General features: G+C 33.8%; 1 protein-coding gene across 1 annotated transcript in view; it reads left to right on the top strand.

The window, feature by feature from the left end:
* COL24A1 (collagen type XXIV alpha 1 chain) overlaps positions 1 to 25,521 on the top strand; it is a 404,395-nt gene that overhangs the window by 82,099 nt on the left and 296,775 nt on the right. The window contains exons 9-13 of the mRNA XM_042952735.1: positions 1,127 to 1,180; positions 2,387 to 2,431; positions 6,774 to 6,827; positions 9,953 to 9,997; positions 23,393 to 23,446. Coding sequence (XP_042808669.1) covers positions 1,127 to 1,180; positions 2,387 to 2,431; positions 6,774 to 6,827; positions 9,953 to 9,997; positions 23,393 to 23,446 — 252 coding nt within the window. The remainder of the gene's footprint in view (positions 1 to 1,126; positions 1,181 to 2,386; positions 2,432 to 6,773; positions 6,828 to 9,952; positions 9,998 to 23,392; positions 23,447 to 25,521) is intronic.

Here is a 25,521-nt window from a genome sequence, read left to right as displayed (position 1 = left end):
ATGAATCACTGGGTTACACTCCTGAAACCAATGCCACATGGTATTTTAACTATCTTGAATTCAAATACATACTTTTTTAAAAAATAAATAAAAAATGAGTTTACTTGGGTGCCTGGGTGACTCAATCAGTTGAGCATCCGACTCTTGGTTTCAGCTTAGATCATGATATCAGGTTCATGGGATTGAGCCCTGTGTTGGCTCTGCACTGAGCATGGAGCCTGCTTAAGATTCTCTCTCTATCTCTCTCTCTCTGCCCCTTTCCCCTGCTTGCACATGCTGTCTCTCTCTCTCTAAAACAAAAAAGAAAAATTTAAATGAATTTACAATTCCAGTGTTACTGTTTGAATTTTTAGATAGAGATATATCATGATTGAGGTAATTACCACTCAATATCCATTTCTTAATCAGACTTGCTATAAAAAAAAAGTTTATCTTAGGAAGGAAGAAGAGATTGGTTCTGAAGTTCACTGCCCCTTTTAGTCTTCTGGGGCTCATGCTCAGACATTAAAGACATCATGCTTAACATGCAAGATGTTGAGGTAAGAAAATGATTGAGACACGAGACAATATAAAAAGACACTGGTTATTAAGAAGTGTACCAACTCTTGGGGCATCTGGGTGGTTCAGTTGGTTGAGCATCTACTTTGGGTCAGGTCATGTTCTCACGGTTCATGAATTCAAGCCCCACATCAGGCTCATTGTTGTAAGTGCAGAGCCTGCTTCAGTTCTCTCTCCCCCTCTCTTTACCCTCCCTTGCTTGTGCTCTCTCAAATAAATAAACATTTATTAAAAAAATAAAAGAAAGAAATTAATGTACCAACTCTTTCTAGAATAGGTGTCTTATTTATGTAGTGCTGGAATTTTCCATCCTGGATTTATCATTAATAACCAATGTCTCATTTAGAGCCCTAATCTAACAGTTTTATTTACATTTATTTAGTCATTTTGGCTCATTTTAATTTCAAGTAGGTGATTTCAGCCAGATAAACAATGTGTAGGATCCTTGGTCCTTCTGTGGCGAAAAAAATTCTTTCTGAACTTGAATATTATAATTGTGCCAAATTTGTTTCCTTGGGCTTCTTTTGGTTTTGTTGTATTGTTTTATTTATTTTCTTTTTTATTTCAGGGAATTCCAGGATTCACTGGTAATATTGGTTCACGTGGTTACCCTGGCAGGCAGGTGAGGTAACTATATTTATACTTTTCCTTTTATGTTCCTTTGTATTAATGCATTGCACTTTCTGATTTTCAGAGTTAGTGTTCAAATAATAATTGGTTTACTTTTATTAAATAATGAATTACTCATGGCAAAATAATTCAAAATCAAAATTATAAAAATCCTCCAGAATTTTACTGTAGAAAGTTATGTGTAAAATTGGAGTAGAGTTTTTAAACATGTATGATGTGATACAGTGGAACCTTCAAAATTAAAATGCCCAAGGGTCTAATAAGATTTTAAAACAATCCTGTGGCTGATTTTACAATACTGCCACTGACTAAAATGAAGTAATGGTAAGAGTTAAGATTGGATAACAAGTATTATTTTTTAATAGCAGAGTTATAAAAACTTGAGAGTTTGATAGTGCTGTATACACCACTACCAAACACTTTTATCTGAAATGAATTCAAGTCTTTGTATATGGTTTTGAAAATTCATTCTAATTATTTCATATTTATTTCCCTCTAATTTATAACTTTATTTCTTGTAGATTACTAACAGAATAAATTTTCTTTCATAGGTTTTCATGAAGGCTTACTCTTGAAATTGATTATTCATTTAGCATACTAAAAAACTATAGTTATAATATCTTTTTTATTCTCAAGAATAAGGGAAATGGAAATGCCAAAAAGTAATCTATAGTTAACAAAATTCCACATTTTGGGCCTTTAAAAATACATGGAAGGTATTGTATATTACAGTCTTACCACCAAGTGATGATTTATGTTATCTGAAACATAAAATATAAATGCTCAAGCATATGGACATTGATCTGAAGTTAAAATGTATTTTTTTAAATTATGGGAATATATTTTAGATATTTTAACTAGAAGTGTTTTAAAAGAATACAATTTTCCAATGAGAAATAATTTAATTAAAATTTATTTTTTATATCTTATAATGTGTGTTAATCTACCTTGTTTGGCTGTCTAAAAACATATATATATATATATATATATATATATATATATATATATATATATAGTTCCTCTTTTGGTTCTGAAATGCTAAAACTTCTTGAACATATATAGTCTTCATTAAGTATACCTAGTTCTGAATTTTATACTTGTGAAAAATGATACCTCTTTATGTACCCATTTCATTTTATTTATCAACAATGCTTTCAAAATACTGTAGTGTGATGATGATGTCTTTTGTTCACACTAGGGTGTAGCTGGACCAGAAGGTAATCCAGGTCCTAAAGGTATACGAGTAAGTAAGCATTTTCATCATTTTGTAAGCGTGCTTGCATACAAGTAGGATGAAATATATAAAATAGTTAGCAGTTTCACACTTGTGTAGGAGCTTTGAATATAATGCCAGTTTAGCCTAAAAAGAAGTTCATTTGTTTAATAGATACATTCACTGTTAATGGCAACAGAAAGCACTCTTGTAGTAGTTTTACATCATTCTTTTCTATACTTTCTGGCTCCTAGCATGTCTGGTGTGTTAGAATATACTCTATAGTATAATTTATATATGAAGTCTATAGACCTAAGAAATCATGATAAAAAATATGAAGAGGAAACAGAATTCATATTAATTTCAAGGCTGAGATAATATGATGCAAAAACTATCTGGAGTAAAAACTATATATATCTGAAAAGAAGAAAATAAGCTTATCATATCGAGAATATACCACTGTACTTCCGAACCATTAAGGAGTTTTGTTAGTCACTTTAAATCATTAAGGGAGTAAAAATAATTACCGTTATATCTTATATAGTGTCCTACACATTAAAATCAAAGGTAGTCTAAGAAAAATTAAAAAGTAAACTAAAATTTTTGTTTTTTAAAATTTTCTATTTTTAATGGCAAGTTATTTTCCAGAATCTACCTGCATGCCTTATATTATCTAAAATGCCTTTTTGAAATAAAGCATAATGTATTTACACAGTATGTGCTATAATGATGTCTTTAATTCCTAAATATTTTCAAATACTTTCATATGTATTTTCTTCTCTTATTTTGCTGTCAATCCTGTGAAGGAATTTTACAGATGAGAAAAGAGTAAGCTAAGGAATTTACATGACTTGGCAAAGTCATAGCTAGCTAGAAGTAGACCCAAAGTCTTTTCACCTTTATTCTGTACTCTTACCTCTATTTCATACTGTTTCTACTCTTGCATTAAGTGAAAATATAGCGGGGACAAGTCATATATTTTTTTAATTAGAAACTGTACCAAAAGCACATATTGACTTGGATCCGGGAAGAAGATATTTTAGTGGTCAAGAACATAGCTTTGGAGTTAGAAGGACCTGCTTTTTTGGTTTTTTTCCTTCATGTAAAAATCCTATTAGATAATGATAATAAAACTTGCAATTAAGGTAGTTATGATAACCACCTGACCTTAACATTCTTTTTTTGTTTGTTATTTATTTATTTATTTTGAGAGAGAAAGAGCATGAGCAGGGGATGGGCAGAGAGAGAGAATTCTAAGCAGACTCTGTGCTGTCAACCCAACGTGGGGCTCAATCTCACAAACTGTGAGACCATGACCGGAACTGAAATCAAGAGTCGGATGCTTAACCGACTGAGCCACTCGGGTGTCCCCTTGAGTTTAACATTCTTTTTTTTTTTTTAAATATGAAATTTTTTGTCAAATGGGTTTCCATACAACACCCAGTGCTCATCCCAAAAGGGTGCCCTCCTCAGTGCCCATCACCCACCCTCCCCTTTCTCCCACTCATCAACCCTCAGTTTATTCTCAGTTGTTAAGAGTCTCTTATGGTTTGGCTCTCTCCCTCTCTAACTTTTTTTTTCTCCTTCCCCTCCCCCATGGTCTTCTTTTAAGTTTCTCAGGATCCACATAAGAGTGGAAATATATGGTATCTGTCTTTCTCTATATGACTTATTTCACTTAGCATCACACTCTCCAGTTCCATCCACGTTGCTACAAAGGGCCATATTTCATTCTTTCTCATTGCCACGTAGTATTCCATTGTGTATATAAACCGCAATTTCTTTATCCATTCATCAGTTGATGGACATTTAAGCTCTTTCCATAATTTGGCTATTGTTGAGCTTAACATTCTTAAACCACAGTGCCCATCATATAGCATGCATTTTCTTTGCAGACTCTTTCATTTTATTGGAATTTGAGAGTCTCTTCTGTGCATTAGCTAGTACCACCAAGACACGTTATTTGGCACCTTGCAGTTTTCTCTTACTGTATTTTCTCATCTTGCTTCAATGATTCCTCTATTTCGAAGTTCTTCTTTATGCCACTGTATGTTATACATCCTTTTGCATTATGTTAGACATCCTTTTGTTGTTTTTTTTTTTTTCATTTGTATGGAAACTATAGTCTGGGTTGTAACCCTTTTTAAGTTGTATTTTTAGGTTTTGACAGCAGCTTCATAAAAACATTATTTTAGGGGCAGCTGGGTGACTCAGTCGGTTAAGTGTCCAACAAGCTCCGGTCATGATCTCATGGTCTGTGAGTTCGAGCCCCGTGTCGGGCTCTGTGCTGTCAGTTCAGAACCAGGAGCCTGCTTCAGATTCTGTGTCCCTCTCTCTCTGCTCCTCCCCCACTCACGCTCTGTCTCTCTCTATCAAAAAAAAAAAAAAAAAAAAAAAAGAATAAACATTAAAAAACATTTTTCAAAATAACAAATATAATTTCTTTTCTGATTGATTTAATTGATTTGGTTCCTTAATTTTCCTTTGTGAATACAGGAAGAATCAAGAAGTCCGTTTCTCTAGGCTTCCTATTCACAGAGGTTCTCAAATGTAGACTTTTAACATTAACTTCAAATCCACATTTCCACATTTGGTTAAAAGGACAAAAATCACAAAAACATGCTGACAGGATTATAAGAGGTTTTTTTATTTGGTTTGTATCTTGTTATTGCACTATACCACATACTATGTACTGTAAATTAATATTTTTATGAATCATGTGATAAATGATCTTTTGACTGGCAGTATTATTTAATTTCATTTTGTGGTGTTATGATAATTACTTTTACATTAAGTGCATATGTTTAAAATAGACCATCACTTTGTAATCCTCTTTTGGCAATTCTTTGTATAATAATATGCAAGGTGCCTCAAACAATAGAAGTATGTAGGGCCTCTCCTGACCTTTTAGTGGCACACTGGTGACACAAAATTGCCTCTAACTGGATATAAAACCTTCAGTCTAAAACAAAAAAGCATATATATTATATTTTTTTAAATGTTCTTTGTTTCATTACACACTAAACTGTAGATTAGGGACAGAGTCTTGAGAATGATCACAACCCCGTGTGACTTTTTTGGTGGGTGCTGCTGACATTTTATATTCTGTTAGAATCAGCATGATAATTCTCAGGAAACCTTTATGAAATACCTATGTAATTATTCATTAAAATCTTTAAAATGTTTTTGCACCTTATTCAGGCTATATCGAATAGAGGTCTAACTTTCTCTTGAGTTTTCAGTTGATTTCTTAGTTCAGTGATAAGTGTATACCAGTTAGGGTGTCTGTTCTTTTTATTTATAAGAGAAAATTCAGTTGTATGTATTAAAATAAAAGTTAAGTCTTTTTAAACTTGAGGCTATCTGTAGCTGGTGATTCTGAAAATAATGTTTTAGAATCATAATCCAAGCTCATAAGCCTTCAAATTTGGACCATTGAAAGAGCCTTCTAATAGATTTTCCTACATTCACTGTTTCTTGCCTCAGACATATTCTATATCCTGCCAACAGATTAATATTTTGCAAGTACAACCTAACCTAAGGTCACTATCACAATCCTTTAAAGGCAGTAGCTTCCAGTTGTCTAAAATATAAAGTCTAAAACTCTTAGCTTGAAATTTAAGTCTCATCTTAATGTACTCTCCAAACTATCATACACTTTACCTTTTAAATTGGTAAAGAGATTATTTACCTCTTTATTTACTTTTAGGTTATAACTAAAGTATGTTAGGATAAAGTACCTTGCATTGTTATATATAAATACCCCTTGGTTGTCTGACCAATTGGAATCTTCTTTAAGGTACAGTGGGTTTTTGTTCTTCTCCAAAGCATCTTACAAGTATAATGCTATCTGTTACCATTTACAGACACTCCCTGAAATTCTCTGATTCTGCTTTCTGTAATTGTTCTGCTGGCAGTGTTCTTTCTCCATCCTGTGCTTGTCAGGATTTTAGCTACGCTGTAGTCCTATCTCAGGTGTCAGTATCTTTTGAAAACTTTTTTGACTTTACCTCTGCCACATTGGAATGGATCTCTTCTTCCTTCATGCTACTTAATATCTTTTGATACTTCCATTCTGCCTTAAATTTTAATTAATTATATATTTTTCTGCCCACTATAAAATTCAACGAAAGGATTGTCTTGATTTTCATTGGCCGCTGTGTCTTAAGTTATGTTCCCTACTTTTTTTTTTTTTTTTTTTAATGTAAAGATTAATCTGTAACTTCTGGAAGGAAGGTGATAAGGCAAAGGGAAGTTATTTATTCTGTTAAGCCTGATAGTTTCACACTATTATGGAATAATTTTATTATCTCTATTTGAAATTCCTTACAGGGTAAGTATTCAAATGAAAAGATTATTTGCTTACTTTAAGGGTTTTATTGGCTCTCCTGGAGAAGTAGGACAACTGGGACCTGAAGGAGAAAGAGTAAGTGCATTTCCTTCAAATATTATTTCTAAAGTGATATGCTTAGGATAGGACAACAGAGGTCATAAGCACTTATCAGATAGGTAATCTTATTGTGTGAAGCAAACCACCTTTTAAGAAAAACCACCTATCAGATATATAATTAGATTCTCTTGAATTTTACCAAATTTGTTTTAAGGAAATAAGGTGATACAAATATATATGGTTAGATTTATTTGTTTTTATCTATCTATTTGTAAGAGAACATGCGCAAGTTAGGGGCAAGAGAGGGGTAGAGGTAGGGGCGCCTGGGTGGCTCAGTCAGTCGCACATCCGACTTCGGCTCAGGTCATGATCTCACAGCTTGTGAGTTCGAGCCCCATGTCGGGCTCTGTGCTGACAGCTCAGAGCCTGGAGGCTGCTTCGGATTCTGTGTCTCCCTCTTTCTCTGCCCCTAACTCACTAGCATTCTGTCTCTGTCTCTCTCAAAAATAAATAAACATTAAAAAAGAGAGAGAGGGGTAGAGGGAGAGAGAATCTTAAGCAGGCTCCATGCCCACTGTGGAGCCCATCATGGGACTGGATCTCATGATTGTGAGATCATCACTTGAGCCAAAATCAAGAGTCGACACTTAACCAACCGAGCCACCTAGGCATCTCTGGTTTGCTTTTTTAAATTTAATTTTTAAAAAATGCAAATTGAAATATTAAAATATCTACTCATGAAAATTGTATCTTGTAATTCATTAGTATTTAAGTGCAAACTCTTGACAGATCTTGTACTTTACAATACAACGTATAGTAAATAATTCAGCTTCAGAAGATATATTTTTGTTTAATTTAATAATGGAAGATAGCTGTTCATAAATACAGGCTCTTGTGAATAAAGATAGAATCTTTGCAAAATGGTTGTTATCTTGGAACAATTAAGTACAGAGTTTTGGTATTCCAACTTCATCATGTCTACTTTTCAGTACTGTTCAGTGATTTCTATTGCATTACTTCATTTGTACTGTCGGTATTCACTGAAAAAGATAGAATTGAATAATATTAGTATATTATCATAAGGTTTGAAAATATAGTCATATTCAGAATTTAGCATTTGACTCTATTATTTGTAGGCATGTTGGTTAGGCCAGAGTTTTCATTTCTGGAAACTGGTTTTTGCAAATGAAAGTAAACCAAATTATTCTTTGCTAGATGACTTTTTCAAACATACAGTCAGTTTGAGTGAATTATATTACATTTTCTTGTAATGACTTGTGAATTTCCTGACAGAGAAGAAATAATCAGAATTTAAATGTGCTGTTGTGGCAATCAAAGTGTTCATTCTTCTTTGGTGAGATGAGGTGAATATTTTCCCTTGATGAATATGCAAGTCATTTCTTTCACTTGCAGAAATATCTTCAGTGTAATCCCACAACTAAGCTACCTGATTGTCATGTGATACAGCAGACTTAGAGTTCATGTTTCCAATCTATCATGCAAAGAATTGAATGCTTCTCATTCACCCAAAGGAGTATATACAGTTTACATTTTTATTACTCTGTTGCACATGATGCAATCCTTTCTTGGCCTTTAGACATGAACTTATTTCTAGTTAATGATGTAATAAATAAAGCAAAATTATATGTCCTCGCAAAATGTTATTATCTTGAATCTGAGGATCCTATCACTGACCATCATTAGGCACACTGCCTATAATCATACTCACTAGTTTTGACCAGTCTATATGAAAATATTAAGACCTGTCTCAAGTCATAAATGTAAGACCATTTTGTGATATTATGGCTATCATAGGTGCCATGTCCTAATATTATTTGGCTACTTCAAAATTTTCATTAAACTATGAATGATATAGCTAACTGGGTATTGTTATTGTGTTATAAAATGTGTACGTGTAGAGAAGAGAGTAGAGAAGAAGTGTAGAGAAGGGCAGGAAAAAAAAAAGAGTATAATGTTAATCCCTTCCAAAAACAAATAGAGAGAATTCCTTCCTGAAAGTCAGTAACGTGTGTATGCGTGTATATATATGACAAAGTGTTTATATAATTTTGTCTGTACAGTCCTTAGGTTTCCTGCTGAGATTTAGTGGCCCTACTAAAGTTAAAAAATAATTACCTTATCTCTTAAAAAAAAGTTTGGCTATATTATGTAAAGATGTATAAAGTCTTAATGAAATGAGTCCTATCACTCACCCGTGCTTTTTGATAAGACATTAGATGAGTTTTATCAAACACTGTTGAACTGAAAGTCGATGGATTACTGCCACCAATGATATCCTCTAAGTTAACTCTGTGTGCCTATAAATCCCATGCTACATGCTTTTGGCAGATTTCTTAGTCTCTAAGGCTTATAGGTAAGTCTGAGTCTCAAGGTGATTATATAAGTGAGGGTATTTTAGAATGCAAGTTACAGAAAATCCCAACTCAAACTGGCTTAAAAATGAGGAAATTTTTAATAATGATGGTAACGATGATAGCAAATGATTTACTGGGTCGTTGTATATATGCAAGGCACAGGTAATAAGAGCAGAGCCAGGATTTGAACACAGATGTTCTGGCTCCAGTGCTTGAGCATTTAAGTATTATGCCCTACTACTTCTTACATAACCAGAAATCTATAGGTTAGGTGGGATGTAGGCACAATATGATCTTTAGCACAGTGATACCATCCTCTCCACTTTGCTTCACCTAATGTTGGCTTTATGCTAAGGCAGGTTTCCCACCCAGTTGCAGAATTGTCAGTGCAAGGGCTAAATGTGCTTTCATTTATGTCCAGTCGAAGAGGTAGGGAGACAGGAGGTTAATTGTCCCTTAGGTTTTGGAAAATGAGACCTTCCTGTTTATGTGGTTGTGTGCCTACCTCTGGACAAAGAACTATCACCGGAGGAATGGTAGGATCCCATTTGGAAGTACAGATAGGATGCATTCCAGAATAAAATCAGGATTCTGTTATGAAGGAGAAAAAGAGCCGCTTCAATTAAATTAATATATTGAAGCTTTTCTGAATGTCATACCAGTTTAGAGAATAATTCAGTTTTCTCTTTGTGATACTTCATTAATTGATGTTTGAGAAAGAAAAGATCTGTAATATCTTATTCATTTATTCAACAAGTGTTTACTTTTGACATCTGTATATTCTAGGGTGTTCCTGGGATCCGGGGAAAGAAGGGTCTTAAGGGAAGACAGGTAATTCAATTTTTATTTTTTGAGGTTCCGTTCAGAGCGATATAATCTAATTATATGCATATTTCTCACCTATATAAATATAAATGTAGTTGTTCTTGTTATCCACAATATATCTCATTCAATAGAATTTAACTTTTGCCACCTTAACAGTTTATCAAATAATATCTGAGATTATGAAGGAAAATTTAGCTTAAAAAATAATGAAATATAACACTTCTCTAACCATTTAATAGACCAGTGGAAGGGACTTTTATCCCTATTACAAGAAACTAAATGTCACAGAAAATACATGAACAATTTAAAATACTAATGATATCACTATTAACCTTCATATTTTACAGGTTTTAAGAATGCCTGCTTCAGACATTAGTTTAGAAACTAGTTCCCTGCAGCTTCTTATATTTTCAGATTTTAAAAAATCAAGGAAAGTGAATTTTGCCAGATACAATAATTTCAGAGATGGGAGGAAATTTTGACATCATCCAACATCCCCATCATTTAACAAAGGAGAAGACTGTGGTTCAGGGAAGCATCCTTATGTTATCCTGGCTGAGTTAGTTTAGCTAACTAGCCACCTCCTTTTCACTTGTGTTGTTTTACTGCTATCCAGAGGTATTTATTAGGGTAACACTTTCTGTGCTACACTGTGTTCTCTAGTCTATTAGGAAGGAAATTGGGTTTTTCATAACAGCTTTTCTAAAATTTTGGTATGTATAAAAAAAAGGCTTGATAATAATTGTAAAAGAGAACAAATCTCACCAGAATATTCATATCCTTTTAAAGCATTTTATTCTTGAGTTTTGCAGTACTTCTTGACGGTAGATTAGAATCGGTATTAACGTCACCGTTATATAGGTGAGGAGAGTGAGGCTCAGTGATGTTCAAAGACTTGCTCAGCATCACGTAGATAATGGTGGTAAAACCAGAAATTTATCTCAGCTTCTCTGAATATAAACCCAGGATCCTTTTCCTTCCTCCTTAGGTATTTCTGCTGTCTGCTACTCACACTGCTTAGAACATGATTAATTTTTTTCATGATATTTGGCCAAAATGTGATAAAATTGTTTTAAAGTTCCACTTTAAAGATTTCAATTTATTGGGGTCCCAGGTGGCTCAGTCGGTTGAACATCCAACTTCAGCTCAGGTCGTGACCTCAGTTCGTAGGTTCAAGCCCCACATCGGGCTGGGCTCTGTGCTGACAGCTCAGAGCCTGGAGCGTGCTTCACATTCTGTATCTCCCTCTCTCTCTGCCCCTCCCCTGCTCAGGCTCCATCTCTCAAAATGAATAAACTTAAAACAAAAATTCAATTTAATAAGAAAAGCTTACCAAACTGTCAAGAAATTAAAAATAAGCCAGCCATTTTGTTTTCTTACATCTATATTCAACTTTAAAGCTAATCTTCCAGCATTTATTGTTACCATCACCATTTTTAGTTCTTAAGAACTCTGATAAATATTCTGTATACCATCTCATTTAATTACACTCCATTATACTGCAAAATGTTATTTCTTTTTGTTTAAGTCCTCGTATATACCCCAACAGAAATACCTCTCTAATTATCATGTGCAAATATCTATCTAACTGCAGATTTAGGCTCTCAAAATTGACAGTAGGTGAAATTTATCTTCCTTATTCTTGTCTTCTCCATTCTTCATCTTTATTTTTTTCCTTTTTTCTCCTATCAAAGTATGACATTAGTGAAAGAATGAATAAAGTTATTTATGGTTATTGTGTAAATTACTTCTAATGCTTCCACTGTTACCTTACCCATTAGTAATTATATTCTAAGTGTAGTTTAAGACAAATTAAGTAATCTGCAATGGTGGAATTTTAGGCATTGTTGAGAAAATAGAGTATTTTCCCAAAGCCCTTGTAATATGCCACTTACATAGCTACCAACTTCATTTATTAATATGGCTGGATTTCTGTGGATATTAACTTTATCTTGAAAATGTATTGGTAATTTTTAGTTTCCTACTCTATCATGAACTATAAAATTATCCATGGAAATTTATAGATAGCTTCTGGTTTTTTACTCTCTAAAGAATTATAAAATTATCCCACAGATGCTATTGAATTCAAAAGAGAAGTTCAAGAAAACAGTGGAAAAATAATGAATGGAGTGATTGCTGGGTTGATCTCACTGTTCTTTACATTATAAAATTTGTAAAATTTTATTCCTTTAAAAACATATGCCCTTGTCACAGATTTAGATCCTTGGGAAAATTATATTTGAAAAGCATATGTATCCCATTTTTCCTAAACAGTGTTTATAGTAGAAAATCTGTCTGGTGCTGTAATATGTCATGTATGCTATATGTACTTTTTCTTGGTTTTACCACTAAATTATTTGGCCATGTTTCTGAGGAAATCACAGTACTTTAAGATACAGTTACAGCCGCAAGTCAAATTATGCCAATGCTGACCTCAGACACTGTGTAGAATAGTATCTTATGTATAAATGCTCCCCTATGTTCTGTTTATTACAAGTAAAATCATCTTCAAATAGCTTTGACATTAAATAAGGGCAAACGTATTAGCATGGGATATTATGCATCATGGGAAACTTCTATTTCAATTTAGATTATTAATGTTCCATGAGAAGAATGGTTACTTATTACTGTTTTAATAGCAGTGAAAGGAAAATACCTTTTGATGATGTGTCCACTTTCTGGTGTGGAAAATATTAGGTGTGTGGAATATAAATATGGCCATTTTTTCTTGGTAATTGATTAAATTATGTATATTATTTGTTATTATTTATGAAGTTGATATTCAAACACAGCTGCAGAACTAAAGCATCCCAGGCCACCATAAAGATGATGACAGAAATCTTTATGTCTGGAAGAATATAATAGAAGTCGTAGAAATACTGAAATCTAAAAGTACCTGTATCTAAGAAACTTTTGGCTATGCATATGTCAAGGATTGTTAATTCAAAATTTCTGCTGACTTCAGAGCTATTTAGAAGTGTGGGTTCATGCTTTGCTAGGGTACTGCTATGTGGATCCCATGTCATTTCGTTTACGATCATTAGTATTAGTATTAGAAGATGTACTTTATTATAATTATCACTCTCCTTTAATTAATCTGATTATTCTTTCTCTGTGTTAAATTTTCTCATTTCCTTAAATTTTAGGTAGATAGAAGTATGCAGTCTTACAAACATAGAACACGATTCAGTTTGAAGTAATTTTACAATGTAATTTGTAGAAAACTAGTAACCCTTTTTAGATAACTCCATAACGTTTATGGGATATTTTACACAGGTTTTTAAAGTCTCTGAAATTAAGGCCAGAAGCTGATCAAATGAATTACTTCACTTTCTGTACTATGTATGGTATGAAACACTTTGACAGTCAAAATAGGCATAGAAAACTTCAAAATCCAAGTTTAGGCCTTTGTAAATATTAACATGACCTTCTTTGCACAACTGAGTCAGTTTCTAACTTATATACCAAAGCTGTGTGTTTGATATAAACAGTTTAACAAAATATTAATATGTATATCTCTCTCTTATATAGAGAAATCATATGCTATATACATGTAGCACAGAAACATAGAGTAGTAAAAATCCTGTCCAAAATATTTCAGTGATGTAGTAACATTACTGAACTTAGGCTCAGAAGACTCGCTATTCTGCTACTGTACCTTGTTCTGCTAGCCAAATCATCACTTCTTTTCCTGAGTAAACACTGACTATGGAATTAAGTTGTTATGAATCAGCTTCCTTAGTGACATCTGTATTTTTTTAATGAAATGATAGACTTACAAGTAAGAGATATCTTCTCCTAAATAGTATAAATATTATATTAGAGCTATTGAAAATGGACACATTTCAAAATAACATATTATTTTGGTTGTCCAAGAGTTATTTGGTATTTAGCTTCATACTGCTATTTTTAAATTTAGTGTTTGGGTTAAACGTTATCTCATTTTAAATCTTACTTCCCAGAAAATTTCTCCCCAAGTAAAACGTTGTCTTTATTCAGTATTTATAGATTGAGTTGAAATTTATAACACAGTGTGTTTTTGTTTTTTCAACCAGAAAATGTATGAAAACTGATTTTGCTGGAAATTGGGTATATTTTAGGACCAGGGTATATAAAAGTAGTTATATTAACACATTTCAAGATCCTAGTAAAAGGTACTTACTAATAATCATTACAATTATTTTTAAAGACCTCATGTAATCAGTTACATATTAGTCAATATTTGTGTACTCATACTTTTGGCTATTGAGATATTATAGCTCTTACCTCTTTCCTTCCTCTTACAATCCCTACATATTACAAATTAAAAAAGTTAGATCAAAATCCTTATTGTCAGTTATGTTAGAGGACAGCTATGGGGCTGTAAGTGCTATTCATCCATTCTTTTTGGTATCTGTGGGTATAACTTGAATTCATCTCAAGTTCTTTCGGAAGAGATCTCCACAGGTAGTACCACAATCTACAAGGTAGTAGACGATCTTTATTGGTCAAAACTCTTTTAAATACCATAGAACTACCATTCTATTTTATATGCTTTGCTATCTATTTGAAAAGCTTCTTGGAACATATCTGATGAGCCAGATTCTTTAAAAGCATCAGTTATTCACTGATTTGTAATAGAAAAAAAGAACACTGTTAAAAAGGGAAGGCAGGGAGAGGTTTCATATATATTTGTCAACATCAAATTTTATGTGTACTACCCAGTTGTAAGCAGCTTCCTTTTTAATTCAAAGTTTTCAGACTTCGTTCTGTAGTACCACAATCAGGAAATTCTATAGTTGCTTTTAAAGAAGCATTTTGCATGGCTCCCGGACCGATTTAATCAGTAGTTTCTTTGTTGTACTAAGTTGGTTATGCAAATTTACATTACTCCACAGAGCTAAAATATTTATGCTAGAACTGACTTGTCGGGATTGAAGATAAACATGAAATTGGAGCTGGAATTTACTCTCAACAACGCCTAGAAAATTGTTGTCAAAATATAGAGACTTTTCAAAGGAGTTTTGCAGACCTGATTGGAATAGATTATAAATAATCAAATCATATTACATTAAAGTTTGACAAAGAAAAAGTGTACTTAGTTTTCTTCCTATGAAAATCAAAATATCATAGTCTTAGAATAGTAGACAAAATAACACCCGTAAGCTACCTGGACTTCAGAGATGTTTACTTTTCTAACTATAGAAAGAACTGTCTCCTCCTCTTTTCTCATACATCATCTTGTTAGAAGAGTCTATTTAAAGTAAACTGTATTTTGGCTTCTAACTCTAGTGTTAGAATTTCAGAATATAAAATCCTTCTGTTAAACATCTGTTATTAGTTTCTATCCTTAGCCCAGGATAGTCTTAAATACGTATTGCACAGTAGTGTCTCAGATACATACATTTTATCAAGAATTTGGAGACAGTATTTTGTCTGAGGAAAAGGTTGTAGTTAATTTGATCCTAGAGAAAGTATTACTGTTGCTAGAGCATTCTGAAAAATTGTTATTAATTTTTAAGTGATTCTGTCTCTTTTAAGAAAAATGTTTTTTTCTGATTTTTACTTACTGGTTGTAGTCTATAGTGACTATATTTGGCTAACTATAGCTTGACAAGATGTATGGAAGAGACAGGACTTTGAATTAAACCCACCATTCAGGTTGGGATAGGTACAGAGAAGAGAGACACTCAAAGAACTATAGCTGGTAATTTGGGGGACGTCCAGGCAGAGCATGATTTCATAGAGATATAACACTAACAGGTGAAAATTCAGGCAGGCAGTTATTTTCAGTGCAGATAACATAAGGGAAAACTCAGTCTTGTAGGTTATCAAAGTCAGGAATGTGAGTGCAAATATGCCCACAGGGGTTGGCTTGGGTTCAGGGACTGTGTTCTTAGTGTTGGAAAATGGCAAGAATAAGGTGGGGTCCTTATGAACAAGGGATAGAACATAATGTATACCAAAAGTGCTTTGTGGACACAAGAATAAGGCAGATTGCAATTCCCCCAACTGGAGTACAGATGATAACCAATCTTTAAGAACAACAAAACAGATGGGGCTCCTGGGTGGTCCAGTTGGTTGGTTAGGTATCTGACCACTGATTTTGGCTCAGGTCATGATCTCATGGTCATGGCATTGAGCCCTGCATTGGGCACCACGCTGACTGCAAGGGCCTGCTTGGAATTCTCTCTCCTTCTCTCTCTGCCCCTCCCCCACTCATGCTGGCATGAGTGCACTCTCTCTCTGTCTCAAAAATAAATAAACTTAAAAATTTTTTTCATGTTTTTAATTTTATTTTTGAGAGAGAGAGAGAGAGAGAGCGCAGGGGAGGGGCAGAGAGAGAGAAGGAGTCACAGAATCCAAAGCAGGCTCTAGGCTCTGAGCTGTCACCACAGAGCCTGACCTGGGGTTCAAACCCACTGACTGTGAGATCATGACCTGAGCCAAAGTTGGATGCTTAACTGACTGAGCCACCCAGGCACCCCTTAAAATAAATAAATAAACTTTAAAAAAAACAACAACAAAACAGATGACAGAGGGAGAAGAGAAGAGAGGGAAAAAAACCACAAGAGACTCTTAATGATAGAGAAAAAAACAAGAGTTGACAGTGGGAGGTGGGTGGGAGAAGGACTGGATACGTGCTGGGTGCTAAGGAGGACACTTGTGATAAGCACTGGGTATTGTATATAAGTGATGGATCACTGAATTCTACTCCTGAAACCAATATTGCACTGTATGTTAACTAAGTAAAATTTAAATTAAAAAAAAAAAACAGGGGCGCCTGGGTGGCGCAGTCGGTTAAGCGTCCGACTTCAGCCAGGTCACGATCTCGCGGTCCGTGAGTTCGAGCCCCGCGTCAGGCTCTGGGCTGATGGCTCGGAGCCTGGAGCCTGTTTCCGATTCTGTGTCTCCCTCTCTCTCTGCCCCTCCCCCGTTCATGCTCTGTCTCTCTCTGTCCCAAAAATAAATAAAAAAAAAAAAAAAAAAACAAAAAAAACGGGGAAAACAAAAGAACAAAGTACGAACATGAATGAGAATTGAGGCCCAGATCATCACTAAGATAACCATAAGTCTGACTTGATGTTCAGTTTCTGAGAATTGGGCTAGAACTCCTTAAATTCCTACCAAAGTTTAAAATTAGTTTTAGCCAACAAGACATGGTCAACCCTTGAAATGTGGATCAAATTGTCCTACCTGTGATGAAAAGGAAGGTGAAAAGAAAAGGGAAAAGACATATCTTCACAGAGTACTTAACATTCTAGCCTTTTCCTATAGTAAGTGTGCTTTATTTTTGAACGATTTAAAAATATCATGATTTCATGGTAATAATTATTCATGTGTAGACTGTGTAGAATTAACTACCAGGTTTTATTTTATTGTTTCTAATCCTAGACAAATTAGTTTGATCTTCTCTTTTCAATGCTTAGTCTTGGGAAAAGTTGAATTTCTGTTTTTGTTGGTAATGTCTATTTAGTGTATATGTCTTTATAATATTTCTTATTTATCTCTACTTCAGATTGAATATGTTGTTTCTGAACCATTGTTTTCTGAAAAGAACAAAGTATGTTCATAGTTAACTGTGGCCTTTAACAAAAAAATTTTGCATTGCTTATATTTTTTTTTAATTCCATAAATGTAGTCATTAGTATTTTATGGTTATTTTGGTTCCCATATTTTCCTAATTATTTTGTATGCAGTATTTTTCCAATTTCTTTGTAGAACTAGGGAAATAATCATTTTACTAGATTGTGTAAGCTGTAAGTTTCCCACTGTTTTAAGATATTTAGATATACTATCAAGTATAGTACCTACACTCTAAAATATTAACACCACACATACATGCAAGCATACTAAGTCTAAAATAGTTCTTAGTGTTTGATCACTACCATGTTTGATAACAATACCATTGTTAGACCCAGGCAAGAGAGAAACTTGATCTGGGCTCTGCACTTTTGAGGACCCTGTACATCACAAAGAAAGTAAATGTATTAAAAACAAAACAAAACAAAACACATGAGTGGCTCTGTCACTCAGCACCCAGCAGTTAGCATTGGAGCAATATGACCAATCATCCTAGACCATCACTCTTGTTACTATGTATTATCTATTACTATATAACATGTTACTCCAAATTAGTGGTTTGAAATAACAATTTTATATATATATATATATATAGAGTTTCTGTGGACTGGGAATTTGGGAATGCTTTATTTGAGTGGGTCTAGCTTAGGGTTTCCCATGAGGTTACAGTTAAGATTTGGGGCAAGACTACTGTCATCTGAAGGCTTGACTGGGGCTGGGGGATCTGCTTTTAAGGTGGCTTACTTGCTGGCCAGCCACATAGTGCTAGTTGCTGGAAGATCTCATTTCCTCTCCATAGGGACCTCTCCACATGGCAACTTGAGTGTCCTCAGGACATGGTTGTTGGCTTGCACCAAAATAAAGTGGTCCATGAGAGCAAGGTGGAATGTGTAGTGCCTTTTATGACCTAACCTCAGAAGTCACACTGTACATCTATATTCTGTTGGCCATGTGGGCCAGCCATGATTCCAAATGGGAGGGGACTACACAAAGGCATTAATATCAGGAAGTGAGAATCATGGTGGTCCATCTTTGAAGCTGTTTAGTGTCTTCAGGCCTCAGAGAAATTCTTCTCCATTTCTGTGGCCTATAATCTCATGTGTGAATGCCATGAAATTAGTAGGTGGTCCACTGCCAAAATTAGAGACAGAAAATGCTCAAGATTGTGGAGAGGATTTGAGCCGGCCATCGAAGCACCTTGGTAAAAGGAAAGATGAGGGGCGCCTGGGTAGCTCAGTCAGTTAAGCGTCCGACTTCAGCTCAGGTCATGATCGCATGGTTTGTGAGTTTGAGCCCCACGTTGGGCTCTGTGCTGACAGCTCAGAGCCTGGAACCTGCTTTGGATTCTATTTCTCCCTCTCTCTGTGCCCCTCCTCTGCTTGTGCTCTGTCTCTCTCAAAAATAAATAAACATTAAAAAAATTTTTTTAAAAAGGAAAGATGAATTAATTAGCTTAGCTAATTCTCCTTTCAGTATGAATGCAATAGAATCCTGTATAATGAAGTACTGTTTCCTGATAATGCAGACTTCTGTTTTCTTCTTTCTTTTTATGTTATGATTTATGGTTTCAGAGGTAATAACATTAGTGCAGTATTTGCAACAGCTACACTTAGAGACTGAAATATTTTAAATTATTAAGCAATTCATATTACTCTTAAATTTGCATTTCATAACTATAGACACAAATTTCATGAAACATAATAAAAATTCTTTACATTAGCAAGTAGATGAATATGAAATGCTAGAATGCAGTTTTTAAAATATAGATATTTAATTAGATTAAATTTTTAAAATGTTAAGTGAATATAAAATTTTAATTTAACTAATATTGATAGTAATTATAATTTGCAATAGAAAATAAAAAGCCATAGAAAGTCTTCAGAGATGTGATCTATTTAAGTTTTTAAAATCTAGAAACAATGCAAATAGTCTTATATTGAACAATACCATTTAGTAAAATTTGCAAATTGGACTTTATACATTCTCTATTTAAAGATTTCATTACCAATTTTATTAGCTTTCTATTGCTGCATAACAAAAATCACAAGCTTGGTGGCTTAAAACAGCACCCATTTATTTCCTCACAGTTCTCTGGGGTAGGGAGTTCAGGTACTACTTAACCCAGTCTTCTGCTCAGGGTCACAAGGCTGTAATCAAAGTGTCAGCTGGCTGCAAGATCATCTGGAGGCTTGTCTTGGGGAGAATTCACTTCCAGCCTCATTCAGGTTGTGAGAAGACTTCATTTCTTTAAAGATATAGAATTGAATGCCCTGGATTTTTGCCGGCTCTTGGGAATAGGCCACCCTCAGGTCCTATGGAGTGTCCACGGTTCCTAGAGTTCACTCACAATTCCCTGCCATGTGGGCATCTCCAACACAGCTGTTTATCAAGCTCACAAGGGAAATTTTTAGTTCCGGGCTGCTAAGATGGAGTCTTATACAGTAGAACATAATCACATCCGTGACATCCCACCAGCGGTGCTGCACTCTATTGGTTAGAGTAAGCAAATCATAGTCCGACCCACACTCAGAGGGTGGGTATCACATAAAGCATTGGAATCATTGGATGTCACTTTAAAGTCTGTCCACTATATTGACCAAACTGGAAATAAGCAAGAAAATTTTTCACAACTTGAAGAAATCAAATGAATTTCCTGGAATGTCATATTCTTTATAAAATAAAATTTTATAACTGATGAAAACAATGAAAATGGAAAAAATGGAAAAAAAAGAGAATTATACACAACACAGAAGGAGCAGTGCAACTCTGGCTTGCCCATTAGTAGACAGTTATTACGTTGATGAAATTGGCAAATGGGACAAGAAAGGGAAAAACTCAAGCTTCCCTATGGACAATAATCCTGGAAAATGGTTATTAAATCCTTTGGCAGTGTGAATATATTTCTAGGGAAGCACAATTTGATTTAAATTAATGGTTATAATTTTCCACTAGGTAAATATGAGAGAAAATCTAGTATTGCGTTTTATAACAAATTCTTTCCAGTGGAGAAAGAAACTGTAGAAACTATCTTTTGTATTTTAAGTTCAAAGACAAAGTGTTTTGTCACTATTGTTCCATGTTTCACTATGAGTCTTTTAAGATAGGTTTTTGACAATGAAGATTTGTGGCTGCAAACTTTTAGGTTCCTAATTTAAGGAATACAGAACCTCTCCTGGATTAAAAAAAAAATCATGCATGTAATTGATAAATTCCATGCAAAATACAACTGATAAAAAGGAAACAATGGCATTTTTAACAACGTAAAACATTGGCATGATGTTTTTTAAAATAAAATGTCCAGTACATAGCCAAATATAATTATGTTTTTTTTTTTTTGTGGTATTAGCTGTGCTGTATTTCATTAAACAGGAAAGTGTGTCTAGATTTAATAGGAATTATTTCGGAAATTGATGACACAATGGTCAACATGTACAAAGGACTAAAAATAATAAAACAAATGATCTCTGTCTAGACTAGAGAATTAAGAATGAAGTGATACATTTAATGGGTAGTGAAGTGAGAGGAGAAATGGTACATAAAAATTTTAGAAGTAGATATTACGCAGTTTAATTAAATTGTTTCAGGGGCAAAGTCAAGTTGAACACCTAATATTTATTATATATTTTGTTGAACTACCAGGAGAATAGGTAGTTGAAATTAATAAGTAATTTATTATTTATTATGTTAGTGCAGGTTTTGTTCTAAGTGAAGAATTGATCTCCCCCCTTTCCCCTCCTGGGGCGTAAAAATCACTAGTTTTATGGAAAGCTGAACTGGAGAGCAGCTCCTCCTACTGGATGAGGATGGGGCCAATCAGTCCCAGAGAGCAATCCTGAGTGAGTCCCCAAGGATGGTTTCTCTCTGCTCCTTGTTCAGACTGATTGTGTCTTCATTTTTTGTGAAAAACTGTTCAGATCTAATTCACATGCCATAATATTCACCTTTTTAAAATGTACAATTCAGTGCTTGTTGTTATTTTGACAGAGTAATGTAGCTGTCAGACTAGTTTTAGAATCTTTTCTTCACCCAGAGAGAAACCCTGTACTTGCTAGGAGTCACTGCCCAATTCTCCCTGCACCACCAGCCTTAGACAACCACTAATCTGTTTTCTATGTCTGTGGATTTGCCTGTTCTGGACGCTTCACATTCATGGAATCATGCAAAATGTGCCCCAGTCTTTATTATTTCACTGAGCTTTCTGAAAAACCTACTTATGATCTATCTAAAAAATCAATCATCTCTTCTGTTTCAGATTTATTACAGAATTTTTCCTCTACTTTTTCCATTACCTGTACATCATAAATACTTTGAAATGTCATTATTAGCTCATACCGAATAGTATGATGTATTGCCGATATGTGAGCTTGTTGACAACAGAATCTGACTTCCAAGGACAAGGAAAGCAAAATGCCTGCCTGAACTTCAACTGACTTTGAAGAAGTTATGGCTACACTATGTTTGACTATGCAGATGGTTTTTGCATTATCCTCTGATTACAGAATAAGAAAAACTGCTTCTAGTATGAGTTAATTATGTTTTAGAAATATCATACTTTTTTTTCCATTGCTAAACTGTCTTTTAAATTTTGTGCATTCATGTGTGTACTAGTGAACCAGTGATTTTGGCAATCTATTAAATAGATATTTAATAAGTGGCTTGCCTAATAAAGAGATTATAAGACTTTAATAATGTACTTCAATTTTTGTTAGGCTTATAACAAATTTAAAAATGAATGTTATTAAAATGTTGATTATAATAAATCCTACAAATCATTTTGCAAAGTAGTCTTCAAACAGAGAACTTTAAAGTTGCTGAGTATAGTGGCAAATCTTTACAGAAAAATTTTACTATCAAAGTAAAAGTAACTGAGCGATTGAGTTATTTTACAAAAGACTATGTAATAAGAAAGTGTGTCACTTTACTGTCCTTCATAGTTTTACAACGTAGAATCCTTCCTCAGCAGGCATTGAGGAAGTTTGATTTTCAGTGGTACCACATTTTATGGTTGCAGTATGTATGTGCAGTATGGCTTTCCCCAATAATACAGTACTGAGATGGTATTTTTTTACCTGTTTATCATATCTTGAAATGATGAGCTAAAGTATTCAGTATAGAATAGAAGAAAAAACGTGACTCTGTGTTCAGACTTTCTCCACTCAAATCTCAGTCCTGCTCATCACTAGCGAGTACAAGTGACTTAAGCTCTTTGTGCTCCAGTTTTCTCAAATGCAAAATGAGGATATTAATGTTCATTAATTTGATCTGTTATGAAGATAAAATGAAGTAGTGTGTGTATACTAAACTGTTTAAAGCCCTTAGCACATGGTAAATGTGCTATGTACATACTTAAATAACATTAGTCATTTTATTCTTTATGATGTGCATGTAGGACCAGCATGAAATAGTGGAGAGAACTAATGGATTGGTCAGGAAGAAATCTTTTTTTTTTTTTTTTTTTTTTTTAAATATGGAAGTTCTTGATGTTTTTATTTTTATTTTTTTTTAATTTTTTTAATTTTTTTTCAGGAAGAAATCTTTATGTTCCCTCTCATTCAGTGATTCTTTATATAATAATGAACAAATGTATATTTTCTCAAATTTAGTTTTCTGTATATATTATGTGACATCTAAAATAATTTTTGCAAATCATAGAAATAGTATACTTAACAAAATCAATGAAGTATTATGCAAAACAAATGTAAGTTTTTTTGCACTACAATTTAAAAGTTAGGAAATAAATATTTCCTATTAGTAAATTCCTTAGCAGTAAACAGAACAAAAATGAATTCTTTATCTATGTTGGCTTTAATGGCATTTCTTCTTTTTTCCCTGGTCCAGGGTTTTCCAGGTGACTTTGGAGACAGAGGCCCTGCTGGCCCTGATGGCAGTCCTGTGAGTACACTGTGATGGTCCAGCCTTGCAATCTGACATCACTCAGATGCCCCAGCACCTACATTTGCCATCCTCACTATGACATTCACATAAGCAGCATTGGCCAGAAAGCTTTGATACCTCTGTGCACATTACAGTTTGTAATTTTTCATTGTGGGAAATAAAACAAAAATGTTCTGAGTAAATTCTGTCTTGGGATATAATCATCAAAATTAATTATTGTGGCCATGTTAAATGTAACTGCTTAAGTAAAATATTAGAAATATATGAACACAAGACATATTTTGGGGGTGAGGAGAAGTCTTTCATGTACATGAATGTACCAACAAGCCTCATGTAAAAATTGTGCTCTCAGTGATTGCTTTTTGACTCAAATCTGTCATTGATCTACCTGACTTTTATGTATCTATTTATAGAGAAATCTTCTCCTTTGGGATTTTTCAGCTATTATTTTCAGGTTAGGGGGTTACCGTTCTATAATTAATTATATTGTCAAAGAATGGTGATGGGCTGTCGTTTTTTTGATGCTAGGTAGAAAAATCTAAACTTTTTTGCTCTCAAAGAGCATCTAGCAAATACCTCCCAATCTATTCCATGAATATACTCTTTTAATAAGATTTTAAGGTGAATAAGAGTCAACCACTAAGTCCGTTTAGCCTAAATTGAGAATAGTTCCTATATTTAGGTATTTATACTTAAAGTGTTAGAAAATATTTCTTTTTAATTTGCTTTTCTAAATTATGACTTTATTAGCTTATTCAGTTAATTTAGTCAAAGTTTTAGTTGTTGTGAGGCTTGGCAGATAAGAGTAGAACTGATCTCCAAAGAAATTGCTAAAAACCTGAATGATATTTTAAGTAGAATGTTTACCATCTTTTTCTTGCCCCTGATTCTGGGGAACTTTTCATTTCAAGAGTAATAAAGTAAGCATTATGGGGGCACCTAGGTGGCTCAGTTATTTAAGCATCCGACTCTCTAGTTCAGCTTAGGTCATGATCTCACGGTTTTGTGAGTTCAAGCCCCATGTCAGGCTCTGCTCTGACAGCACAGAGCCTGCTTGGGATTCTCTCTCTTTCTCTCTCTCTATCTCTCTGCCCCTCTCCCACTCACACTGTCTCTGTCTCTAAATAAATAAATAAATAAATAAATAAATAAATAAATAAATAAATAAAATAGAAAATAAAGTAAGCATTATTTACTTTTCTCTTTAATACCATTTATGTACTTGCATAACTACTGTGAAGCCATCTTATTTAATTTTTTTGTCAGTCCATTCAGTATACATGAAGTTTGTTAGGGTTGGACTTCTACCATATATAAAATGTGTCTTTTTGAAATCTACTCTTTATTTAAATATAATGCTTCTTGAAGAGCATTTTCAGGCTTTAATATCTTTAACATAGGATTTTTTGTTTATTCGTTCATAATTCTTTATATTTTATACTGTGCCTTAATTTCAAAACAACTTGCAAAGGCAGGTGCTGTTCTTGTACTTTGTATCATCATTACTTTGTAAATGATGTAACACTGACATGGAGTGGGTTAGGAATTACCATAAGGACACTAATGACAAGTCCAAAAGACCATCACAAATCAACTGGAAAAATTAATATTGATTTAAAATCTCACTTGTTATATGCATAATTAATGGTATTGGTAACTTCTTATATTTGTGAGAAATTTTTCAAAACCTTTTATGCATTATGACAGTTTTCATTGTGATTTAAAACAGTGAGAGCAAATGTTATTTTCCTATTTTGTAAATGAGAAAACTGAAGTGTAGAGAATCTGAATATTGTACTTCAAGAGTGGAGAGTGTTTTAAACTATCTGAAAATGTTCTTCTAACTCTATATGCTGACCACCTATCCTTTTATACAATATACAGGCTGGTTATGTCTATAATGCTGACTATTTATGGGTTTTACTTCCTTTATTAGCAACATAAAAGACATCAAACAATCTATATCCTAGGCTAGGTCATAGTCCTGGCATCCAAAAGCATGGAGCCAAGGGCATTTTTGAAGAACATAAACGTCCACCAGAGATTTGCACTTCTTAGAAGGATACAGAAGA

Source organism: Panthera leo, chromosome C1, assembly GCF_018350215.1.
Source record: "Panthera leo isolate Ple1 chromosome C1, P.leo_Ple1_pat1.1, whole genome shotgun sequence".
NCBI lineage: Eukaryota > Metazoa > Chordata > Mammalia > Carnivora > Felidae > Panthera > Panthera leo.
Note: the sequence above shows the minus strand (reverse complement) of the source record. Positions and strands in the feature narration are given on the sequence as shown.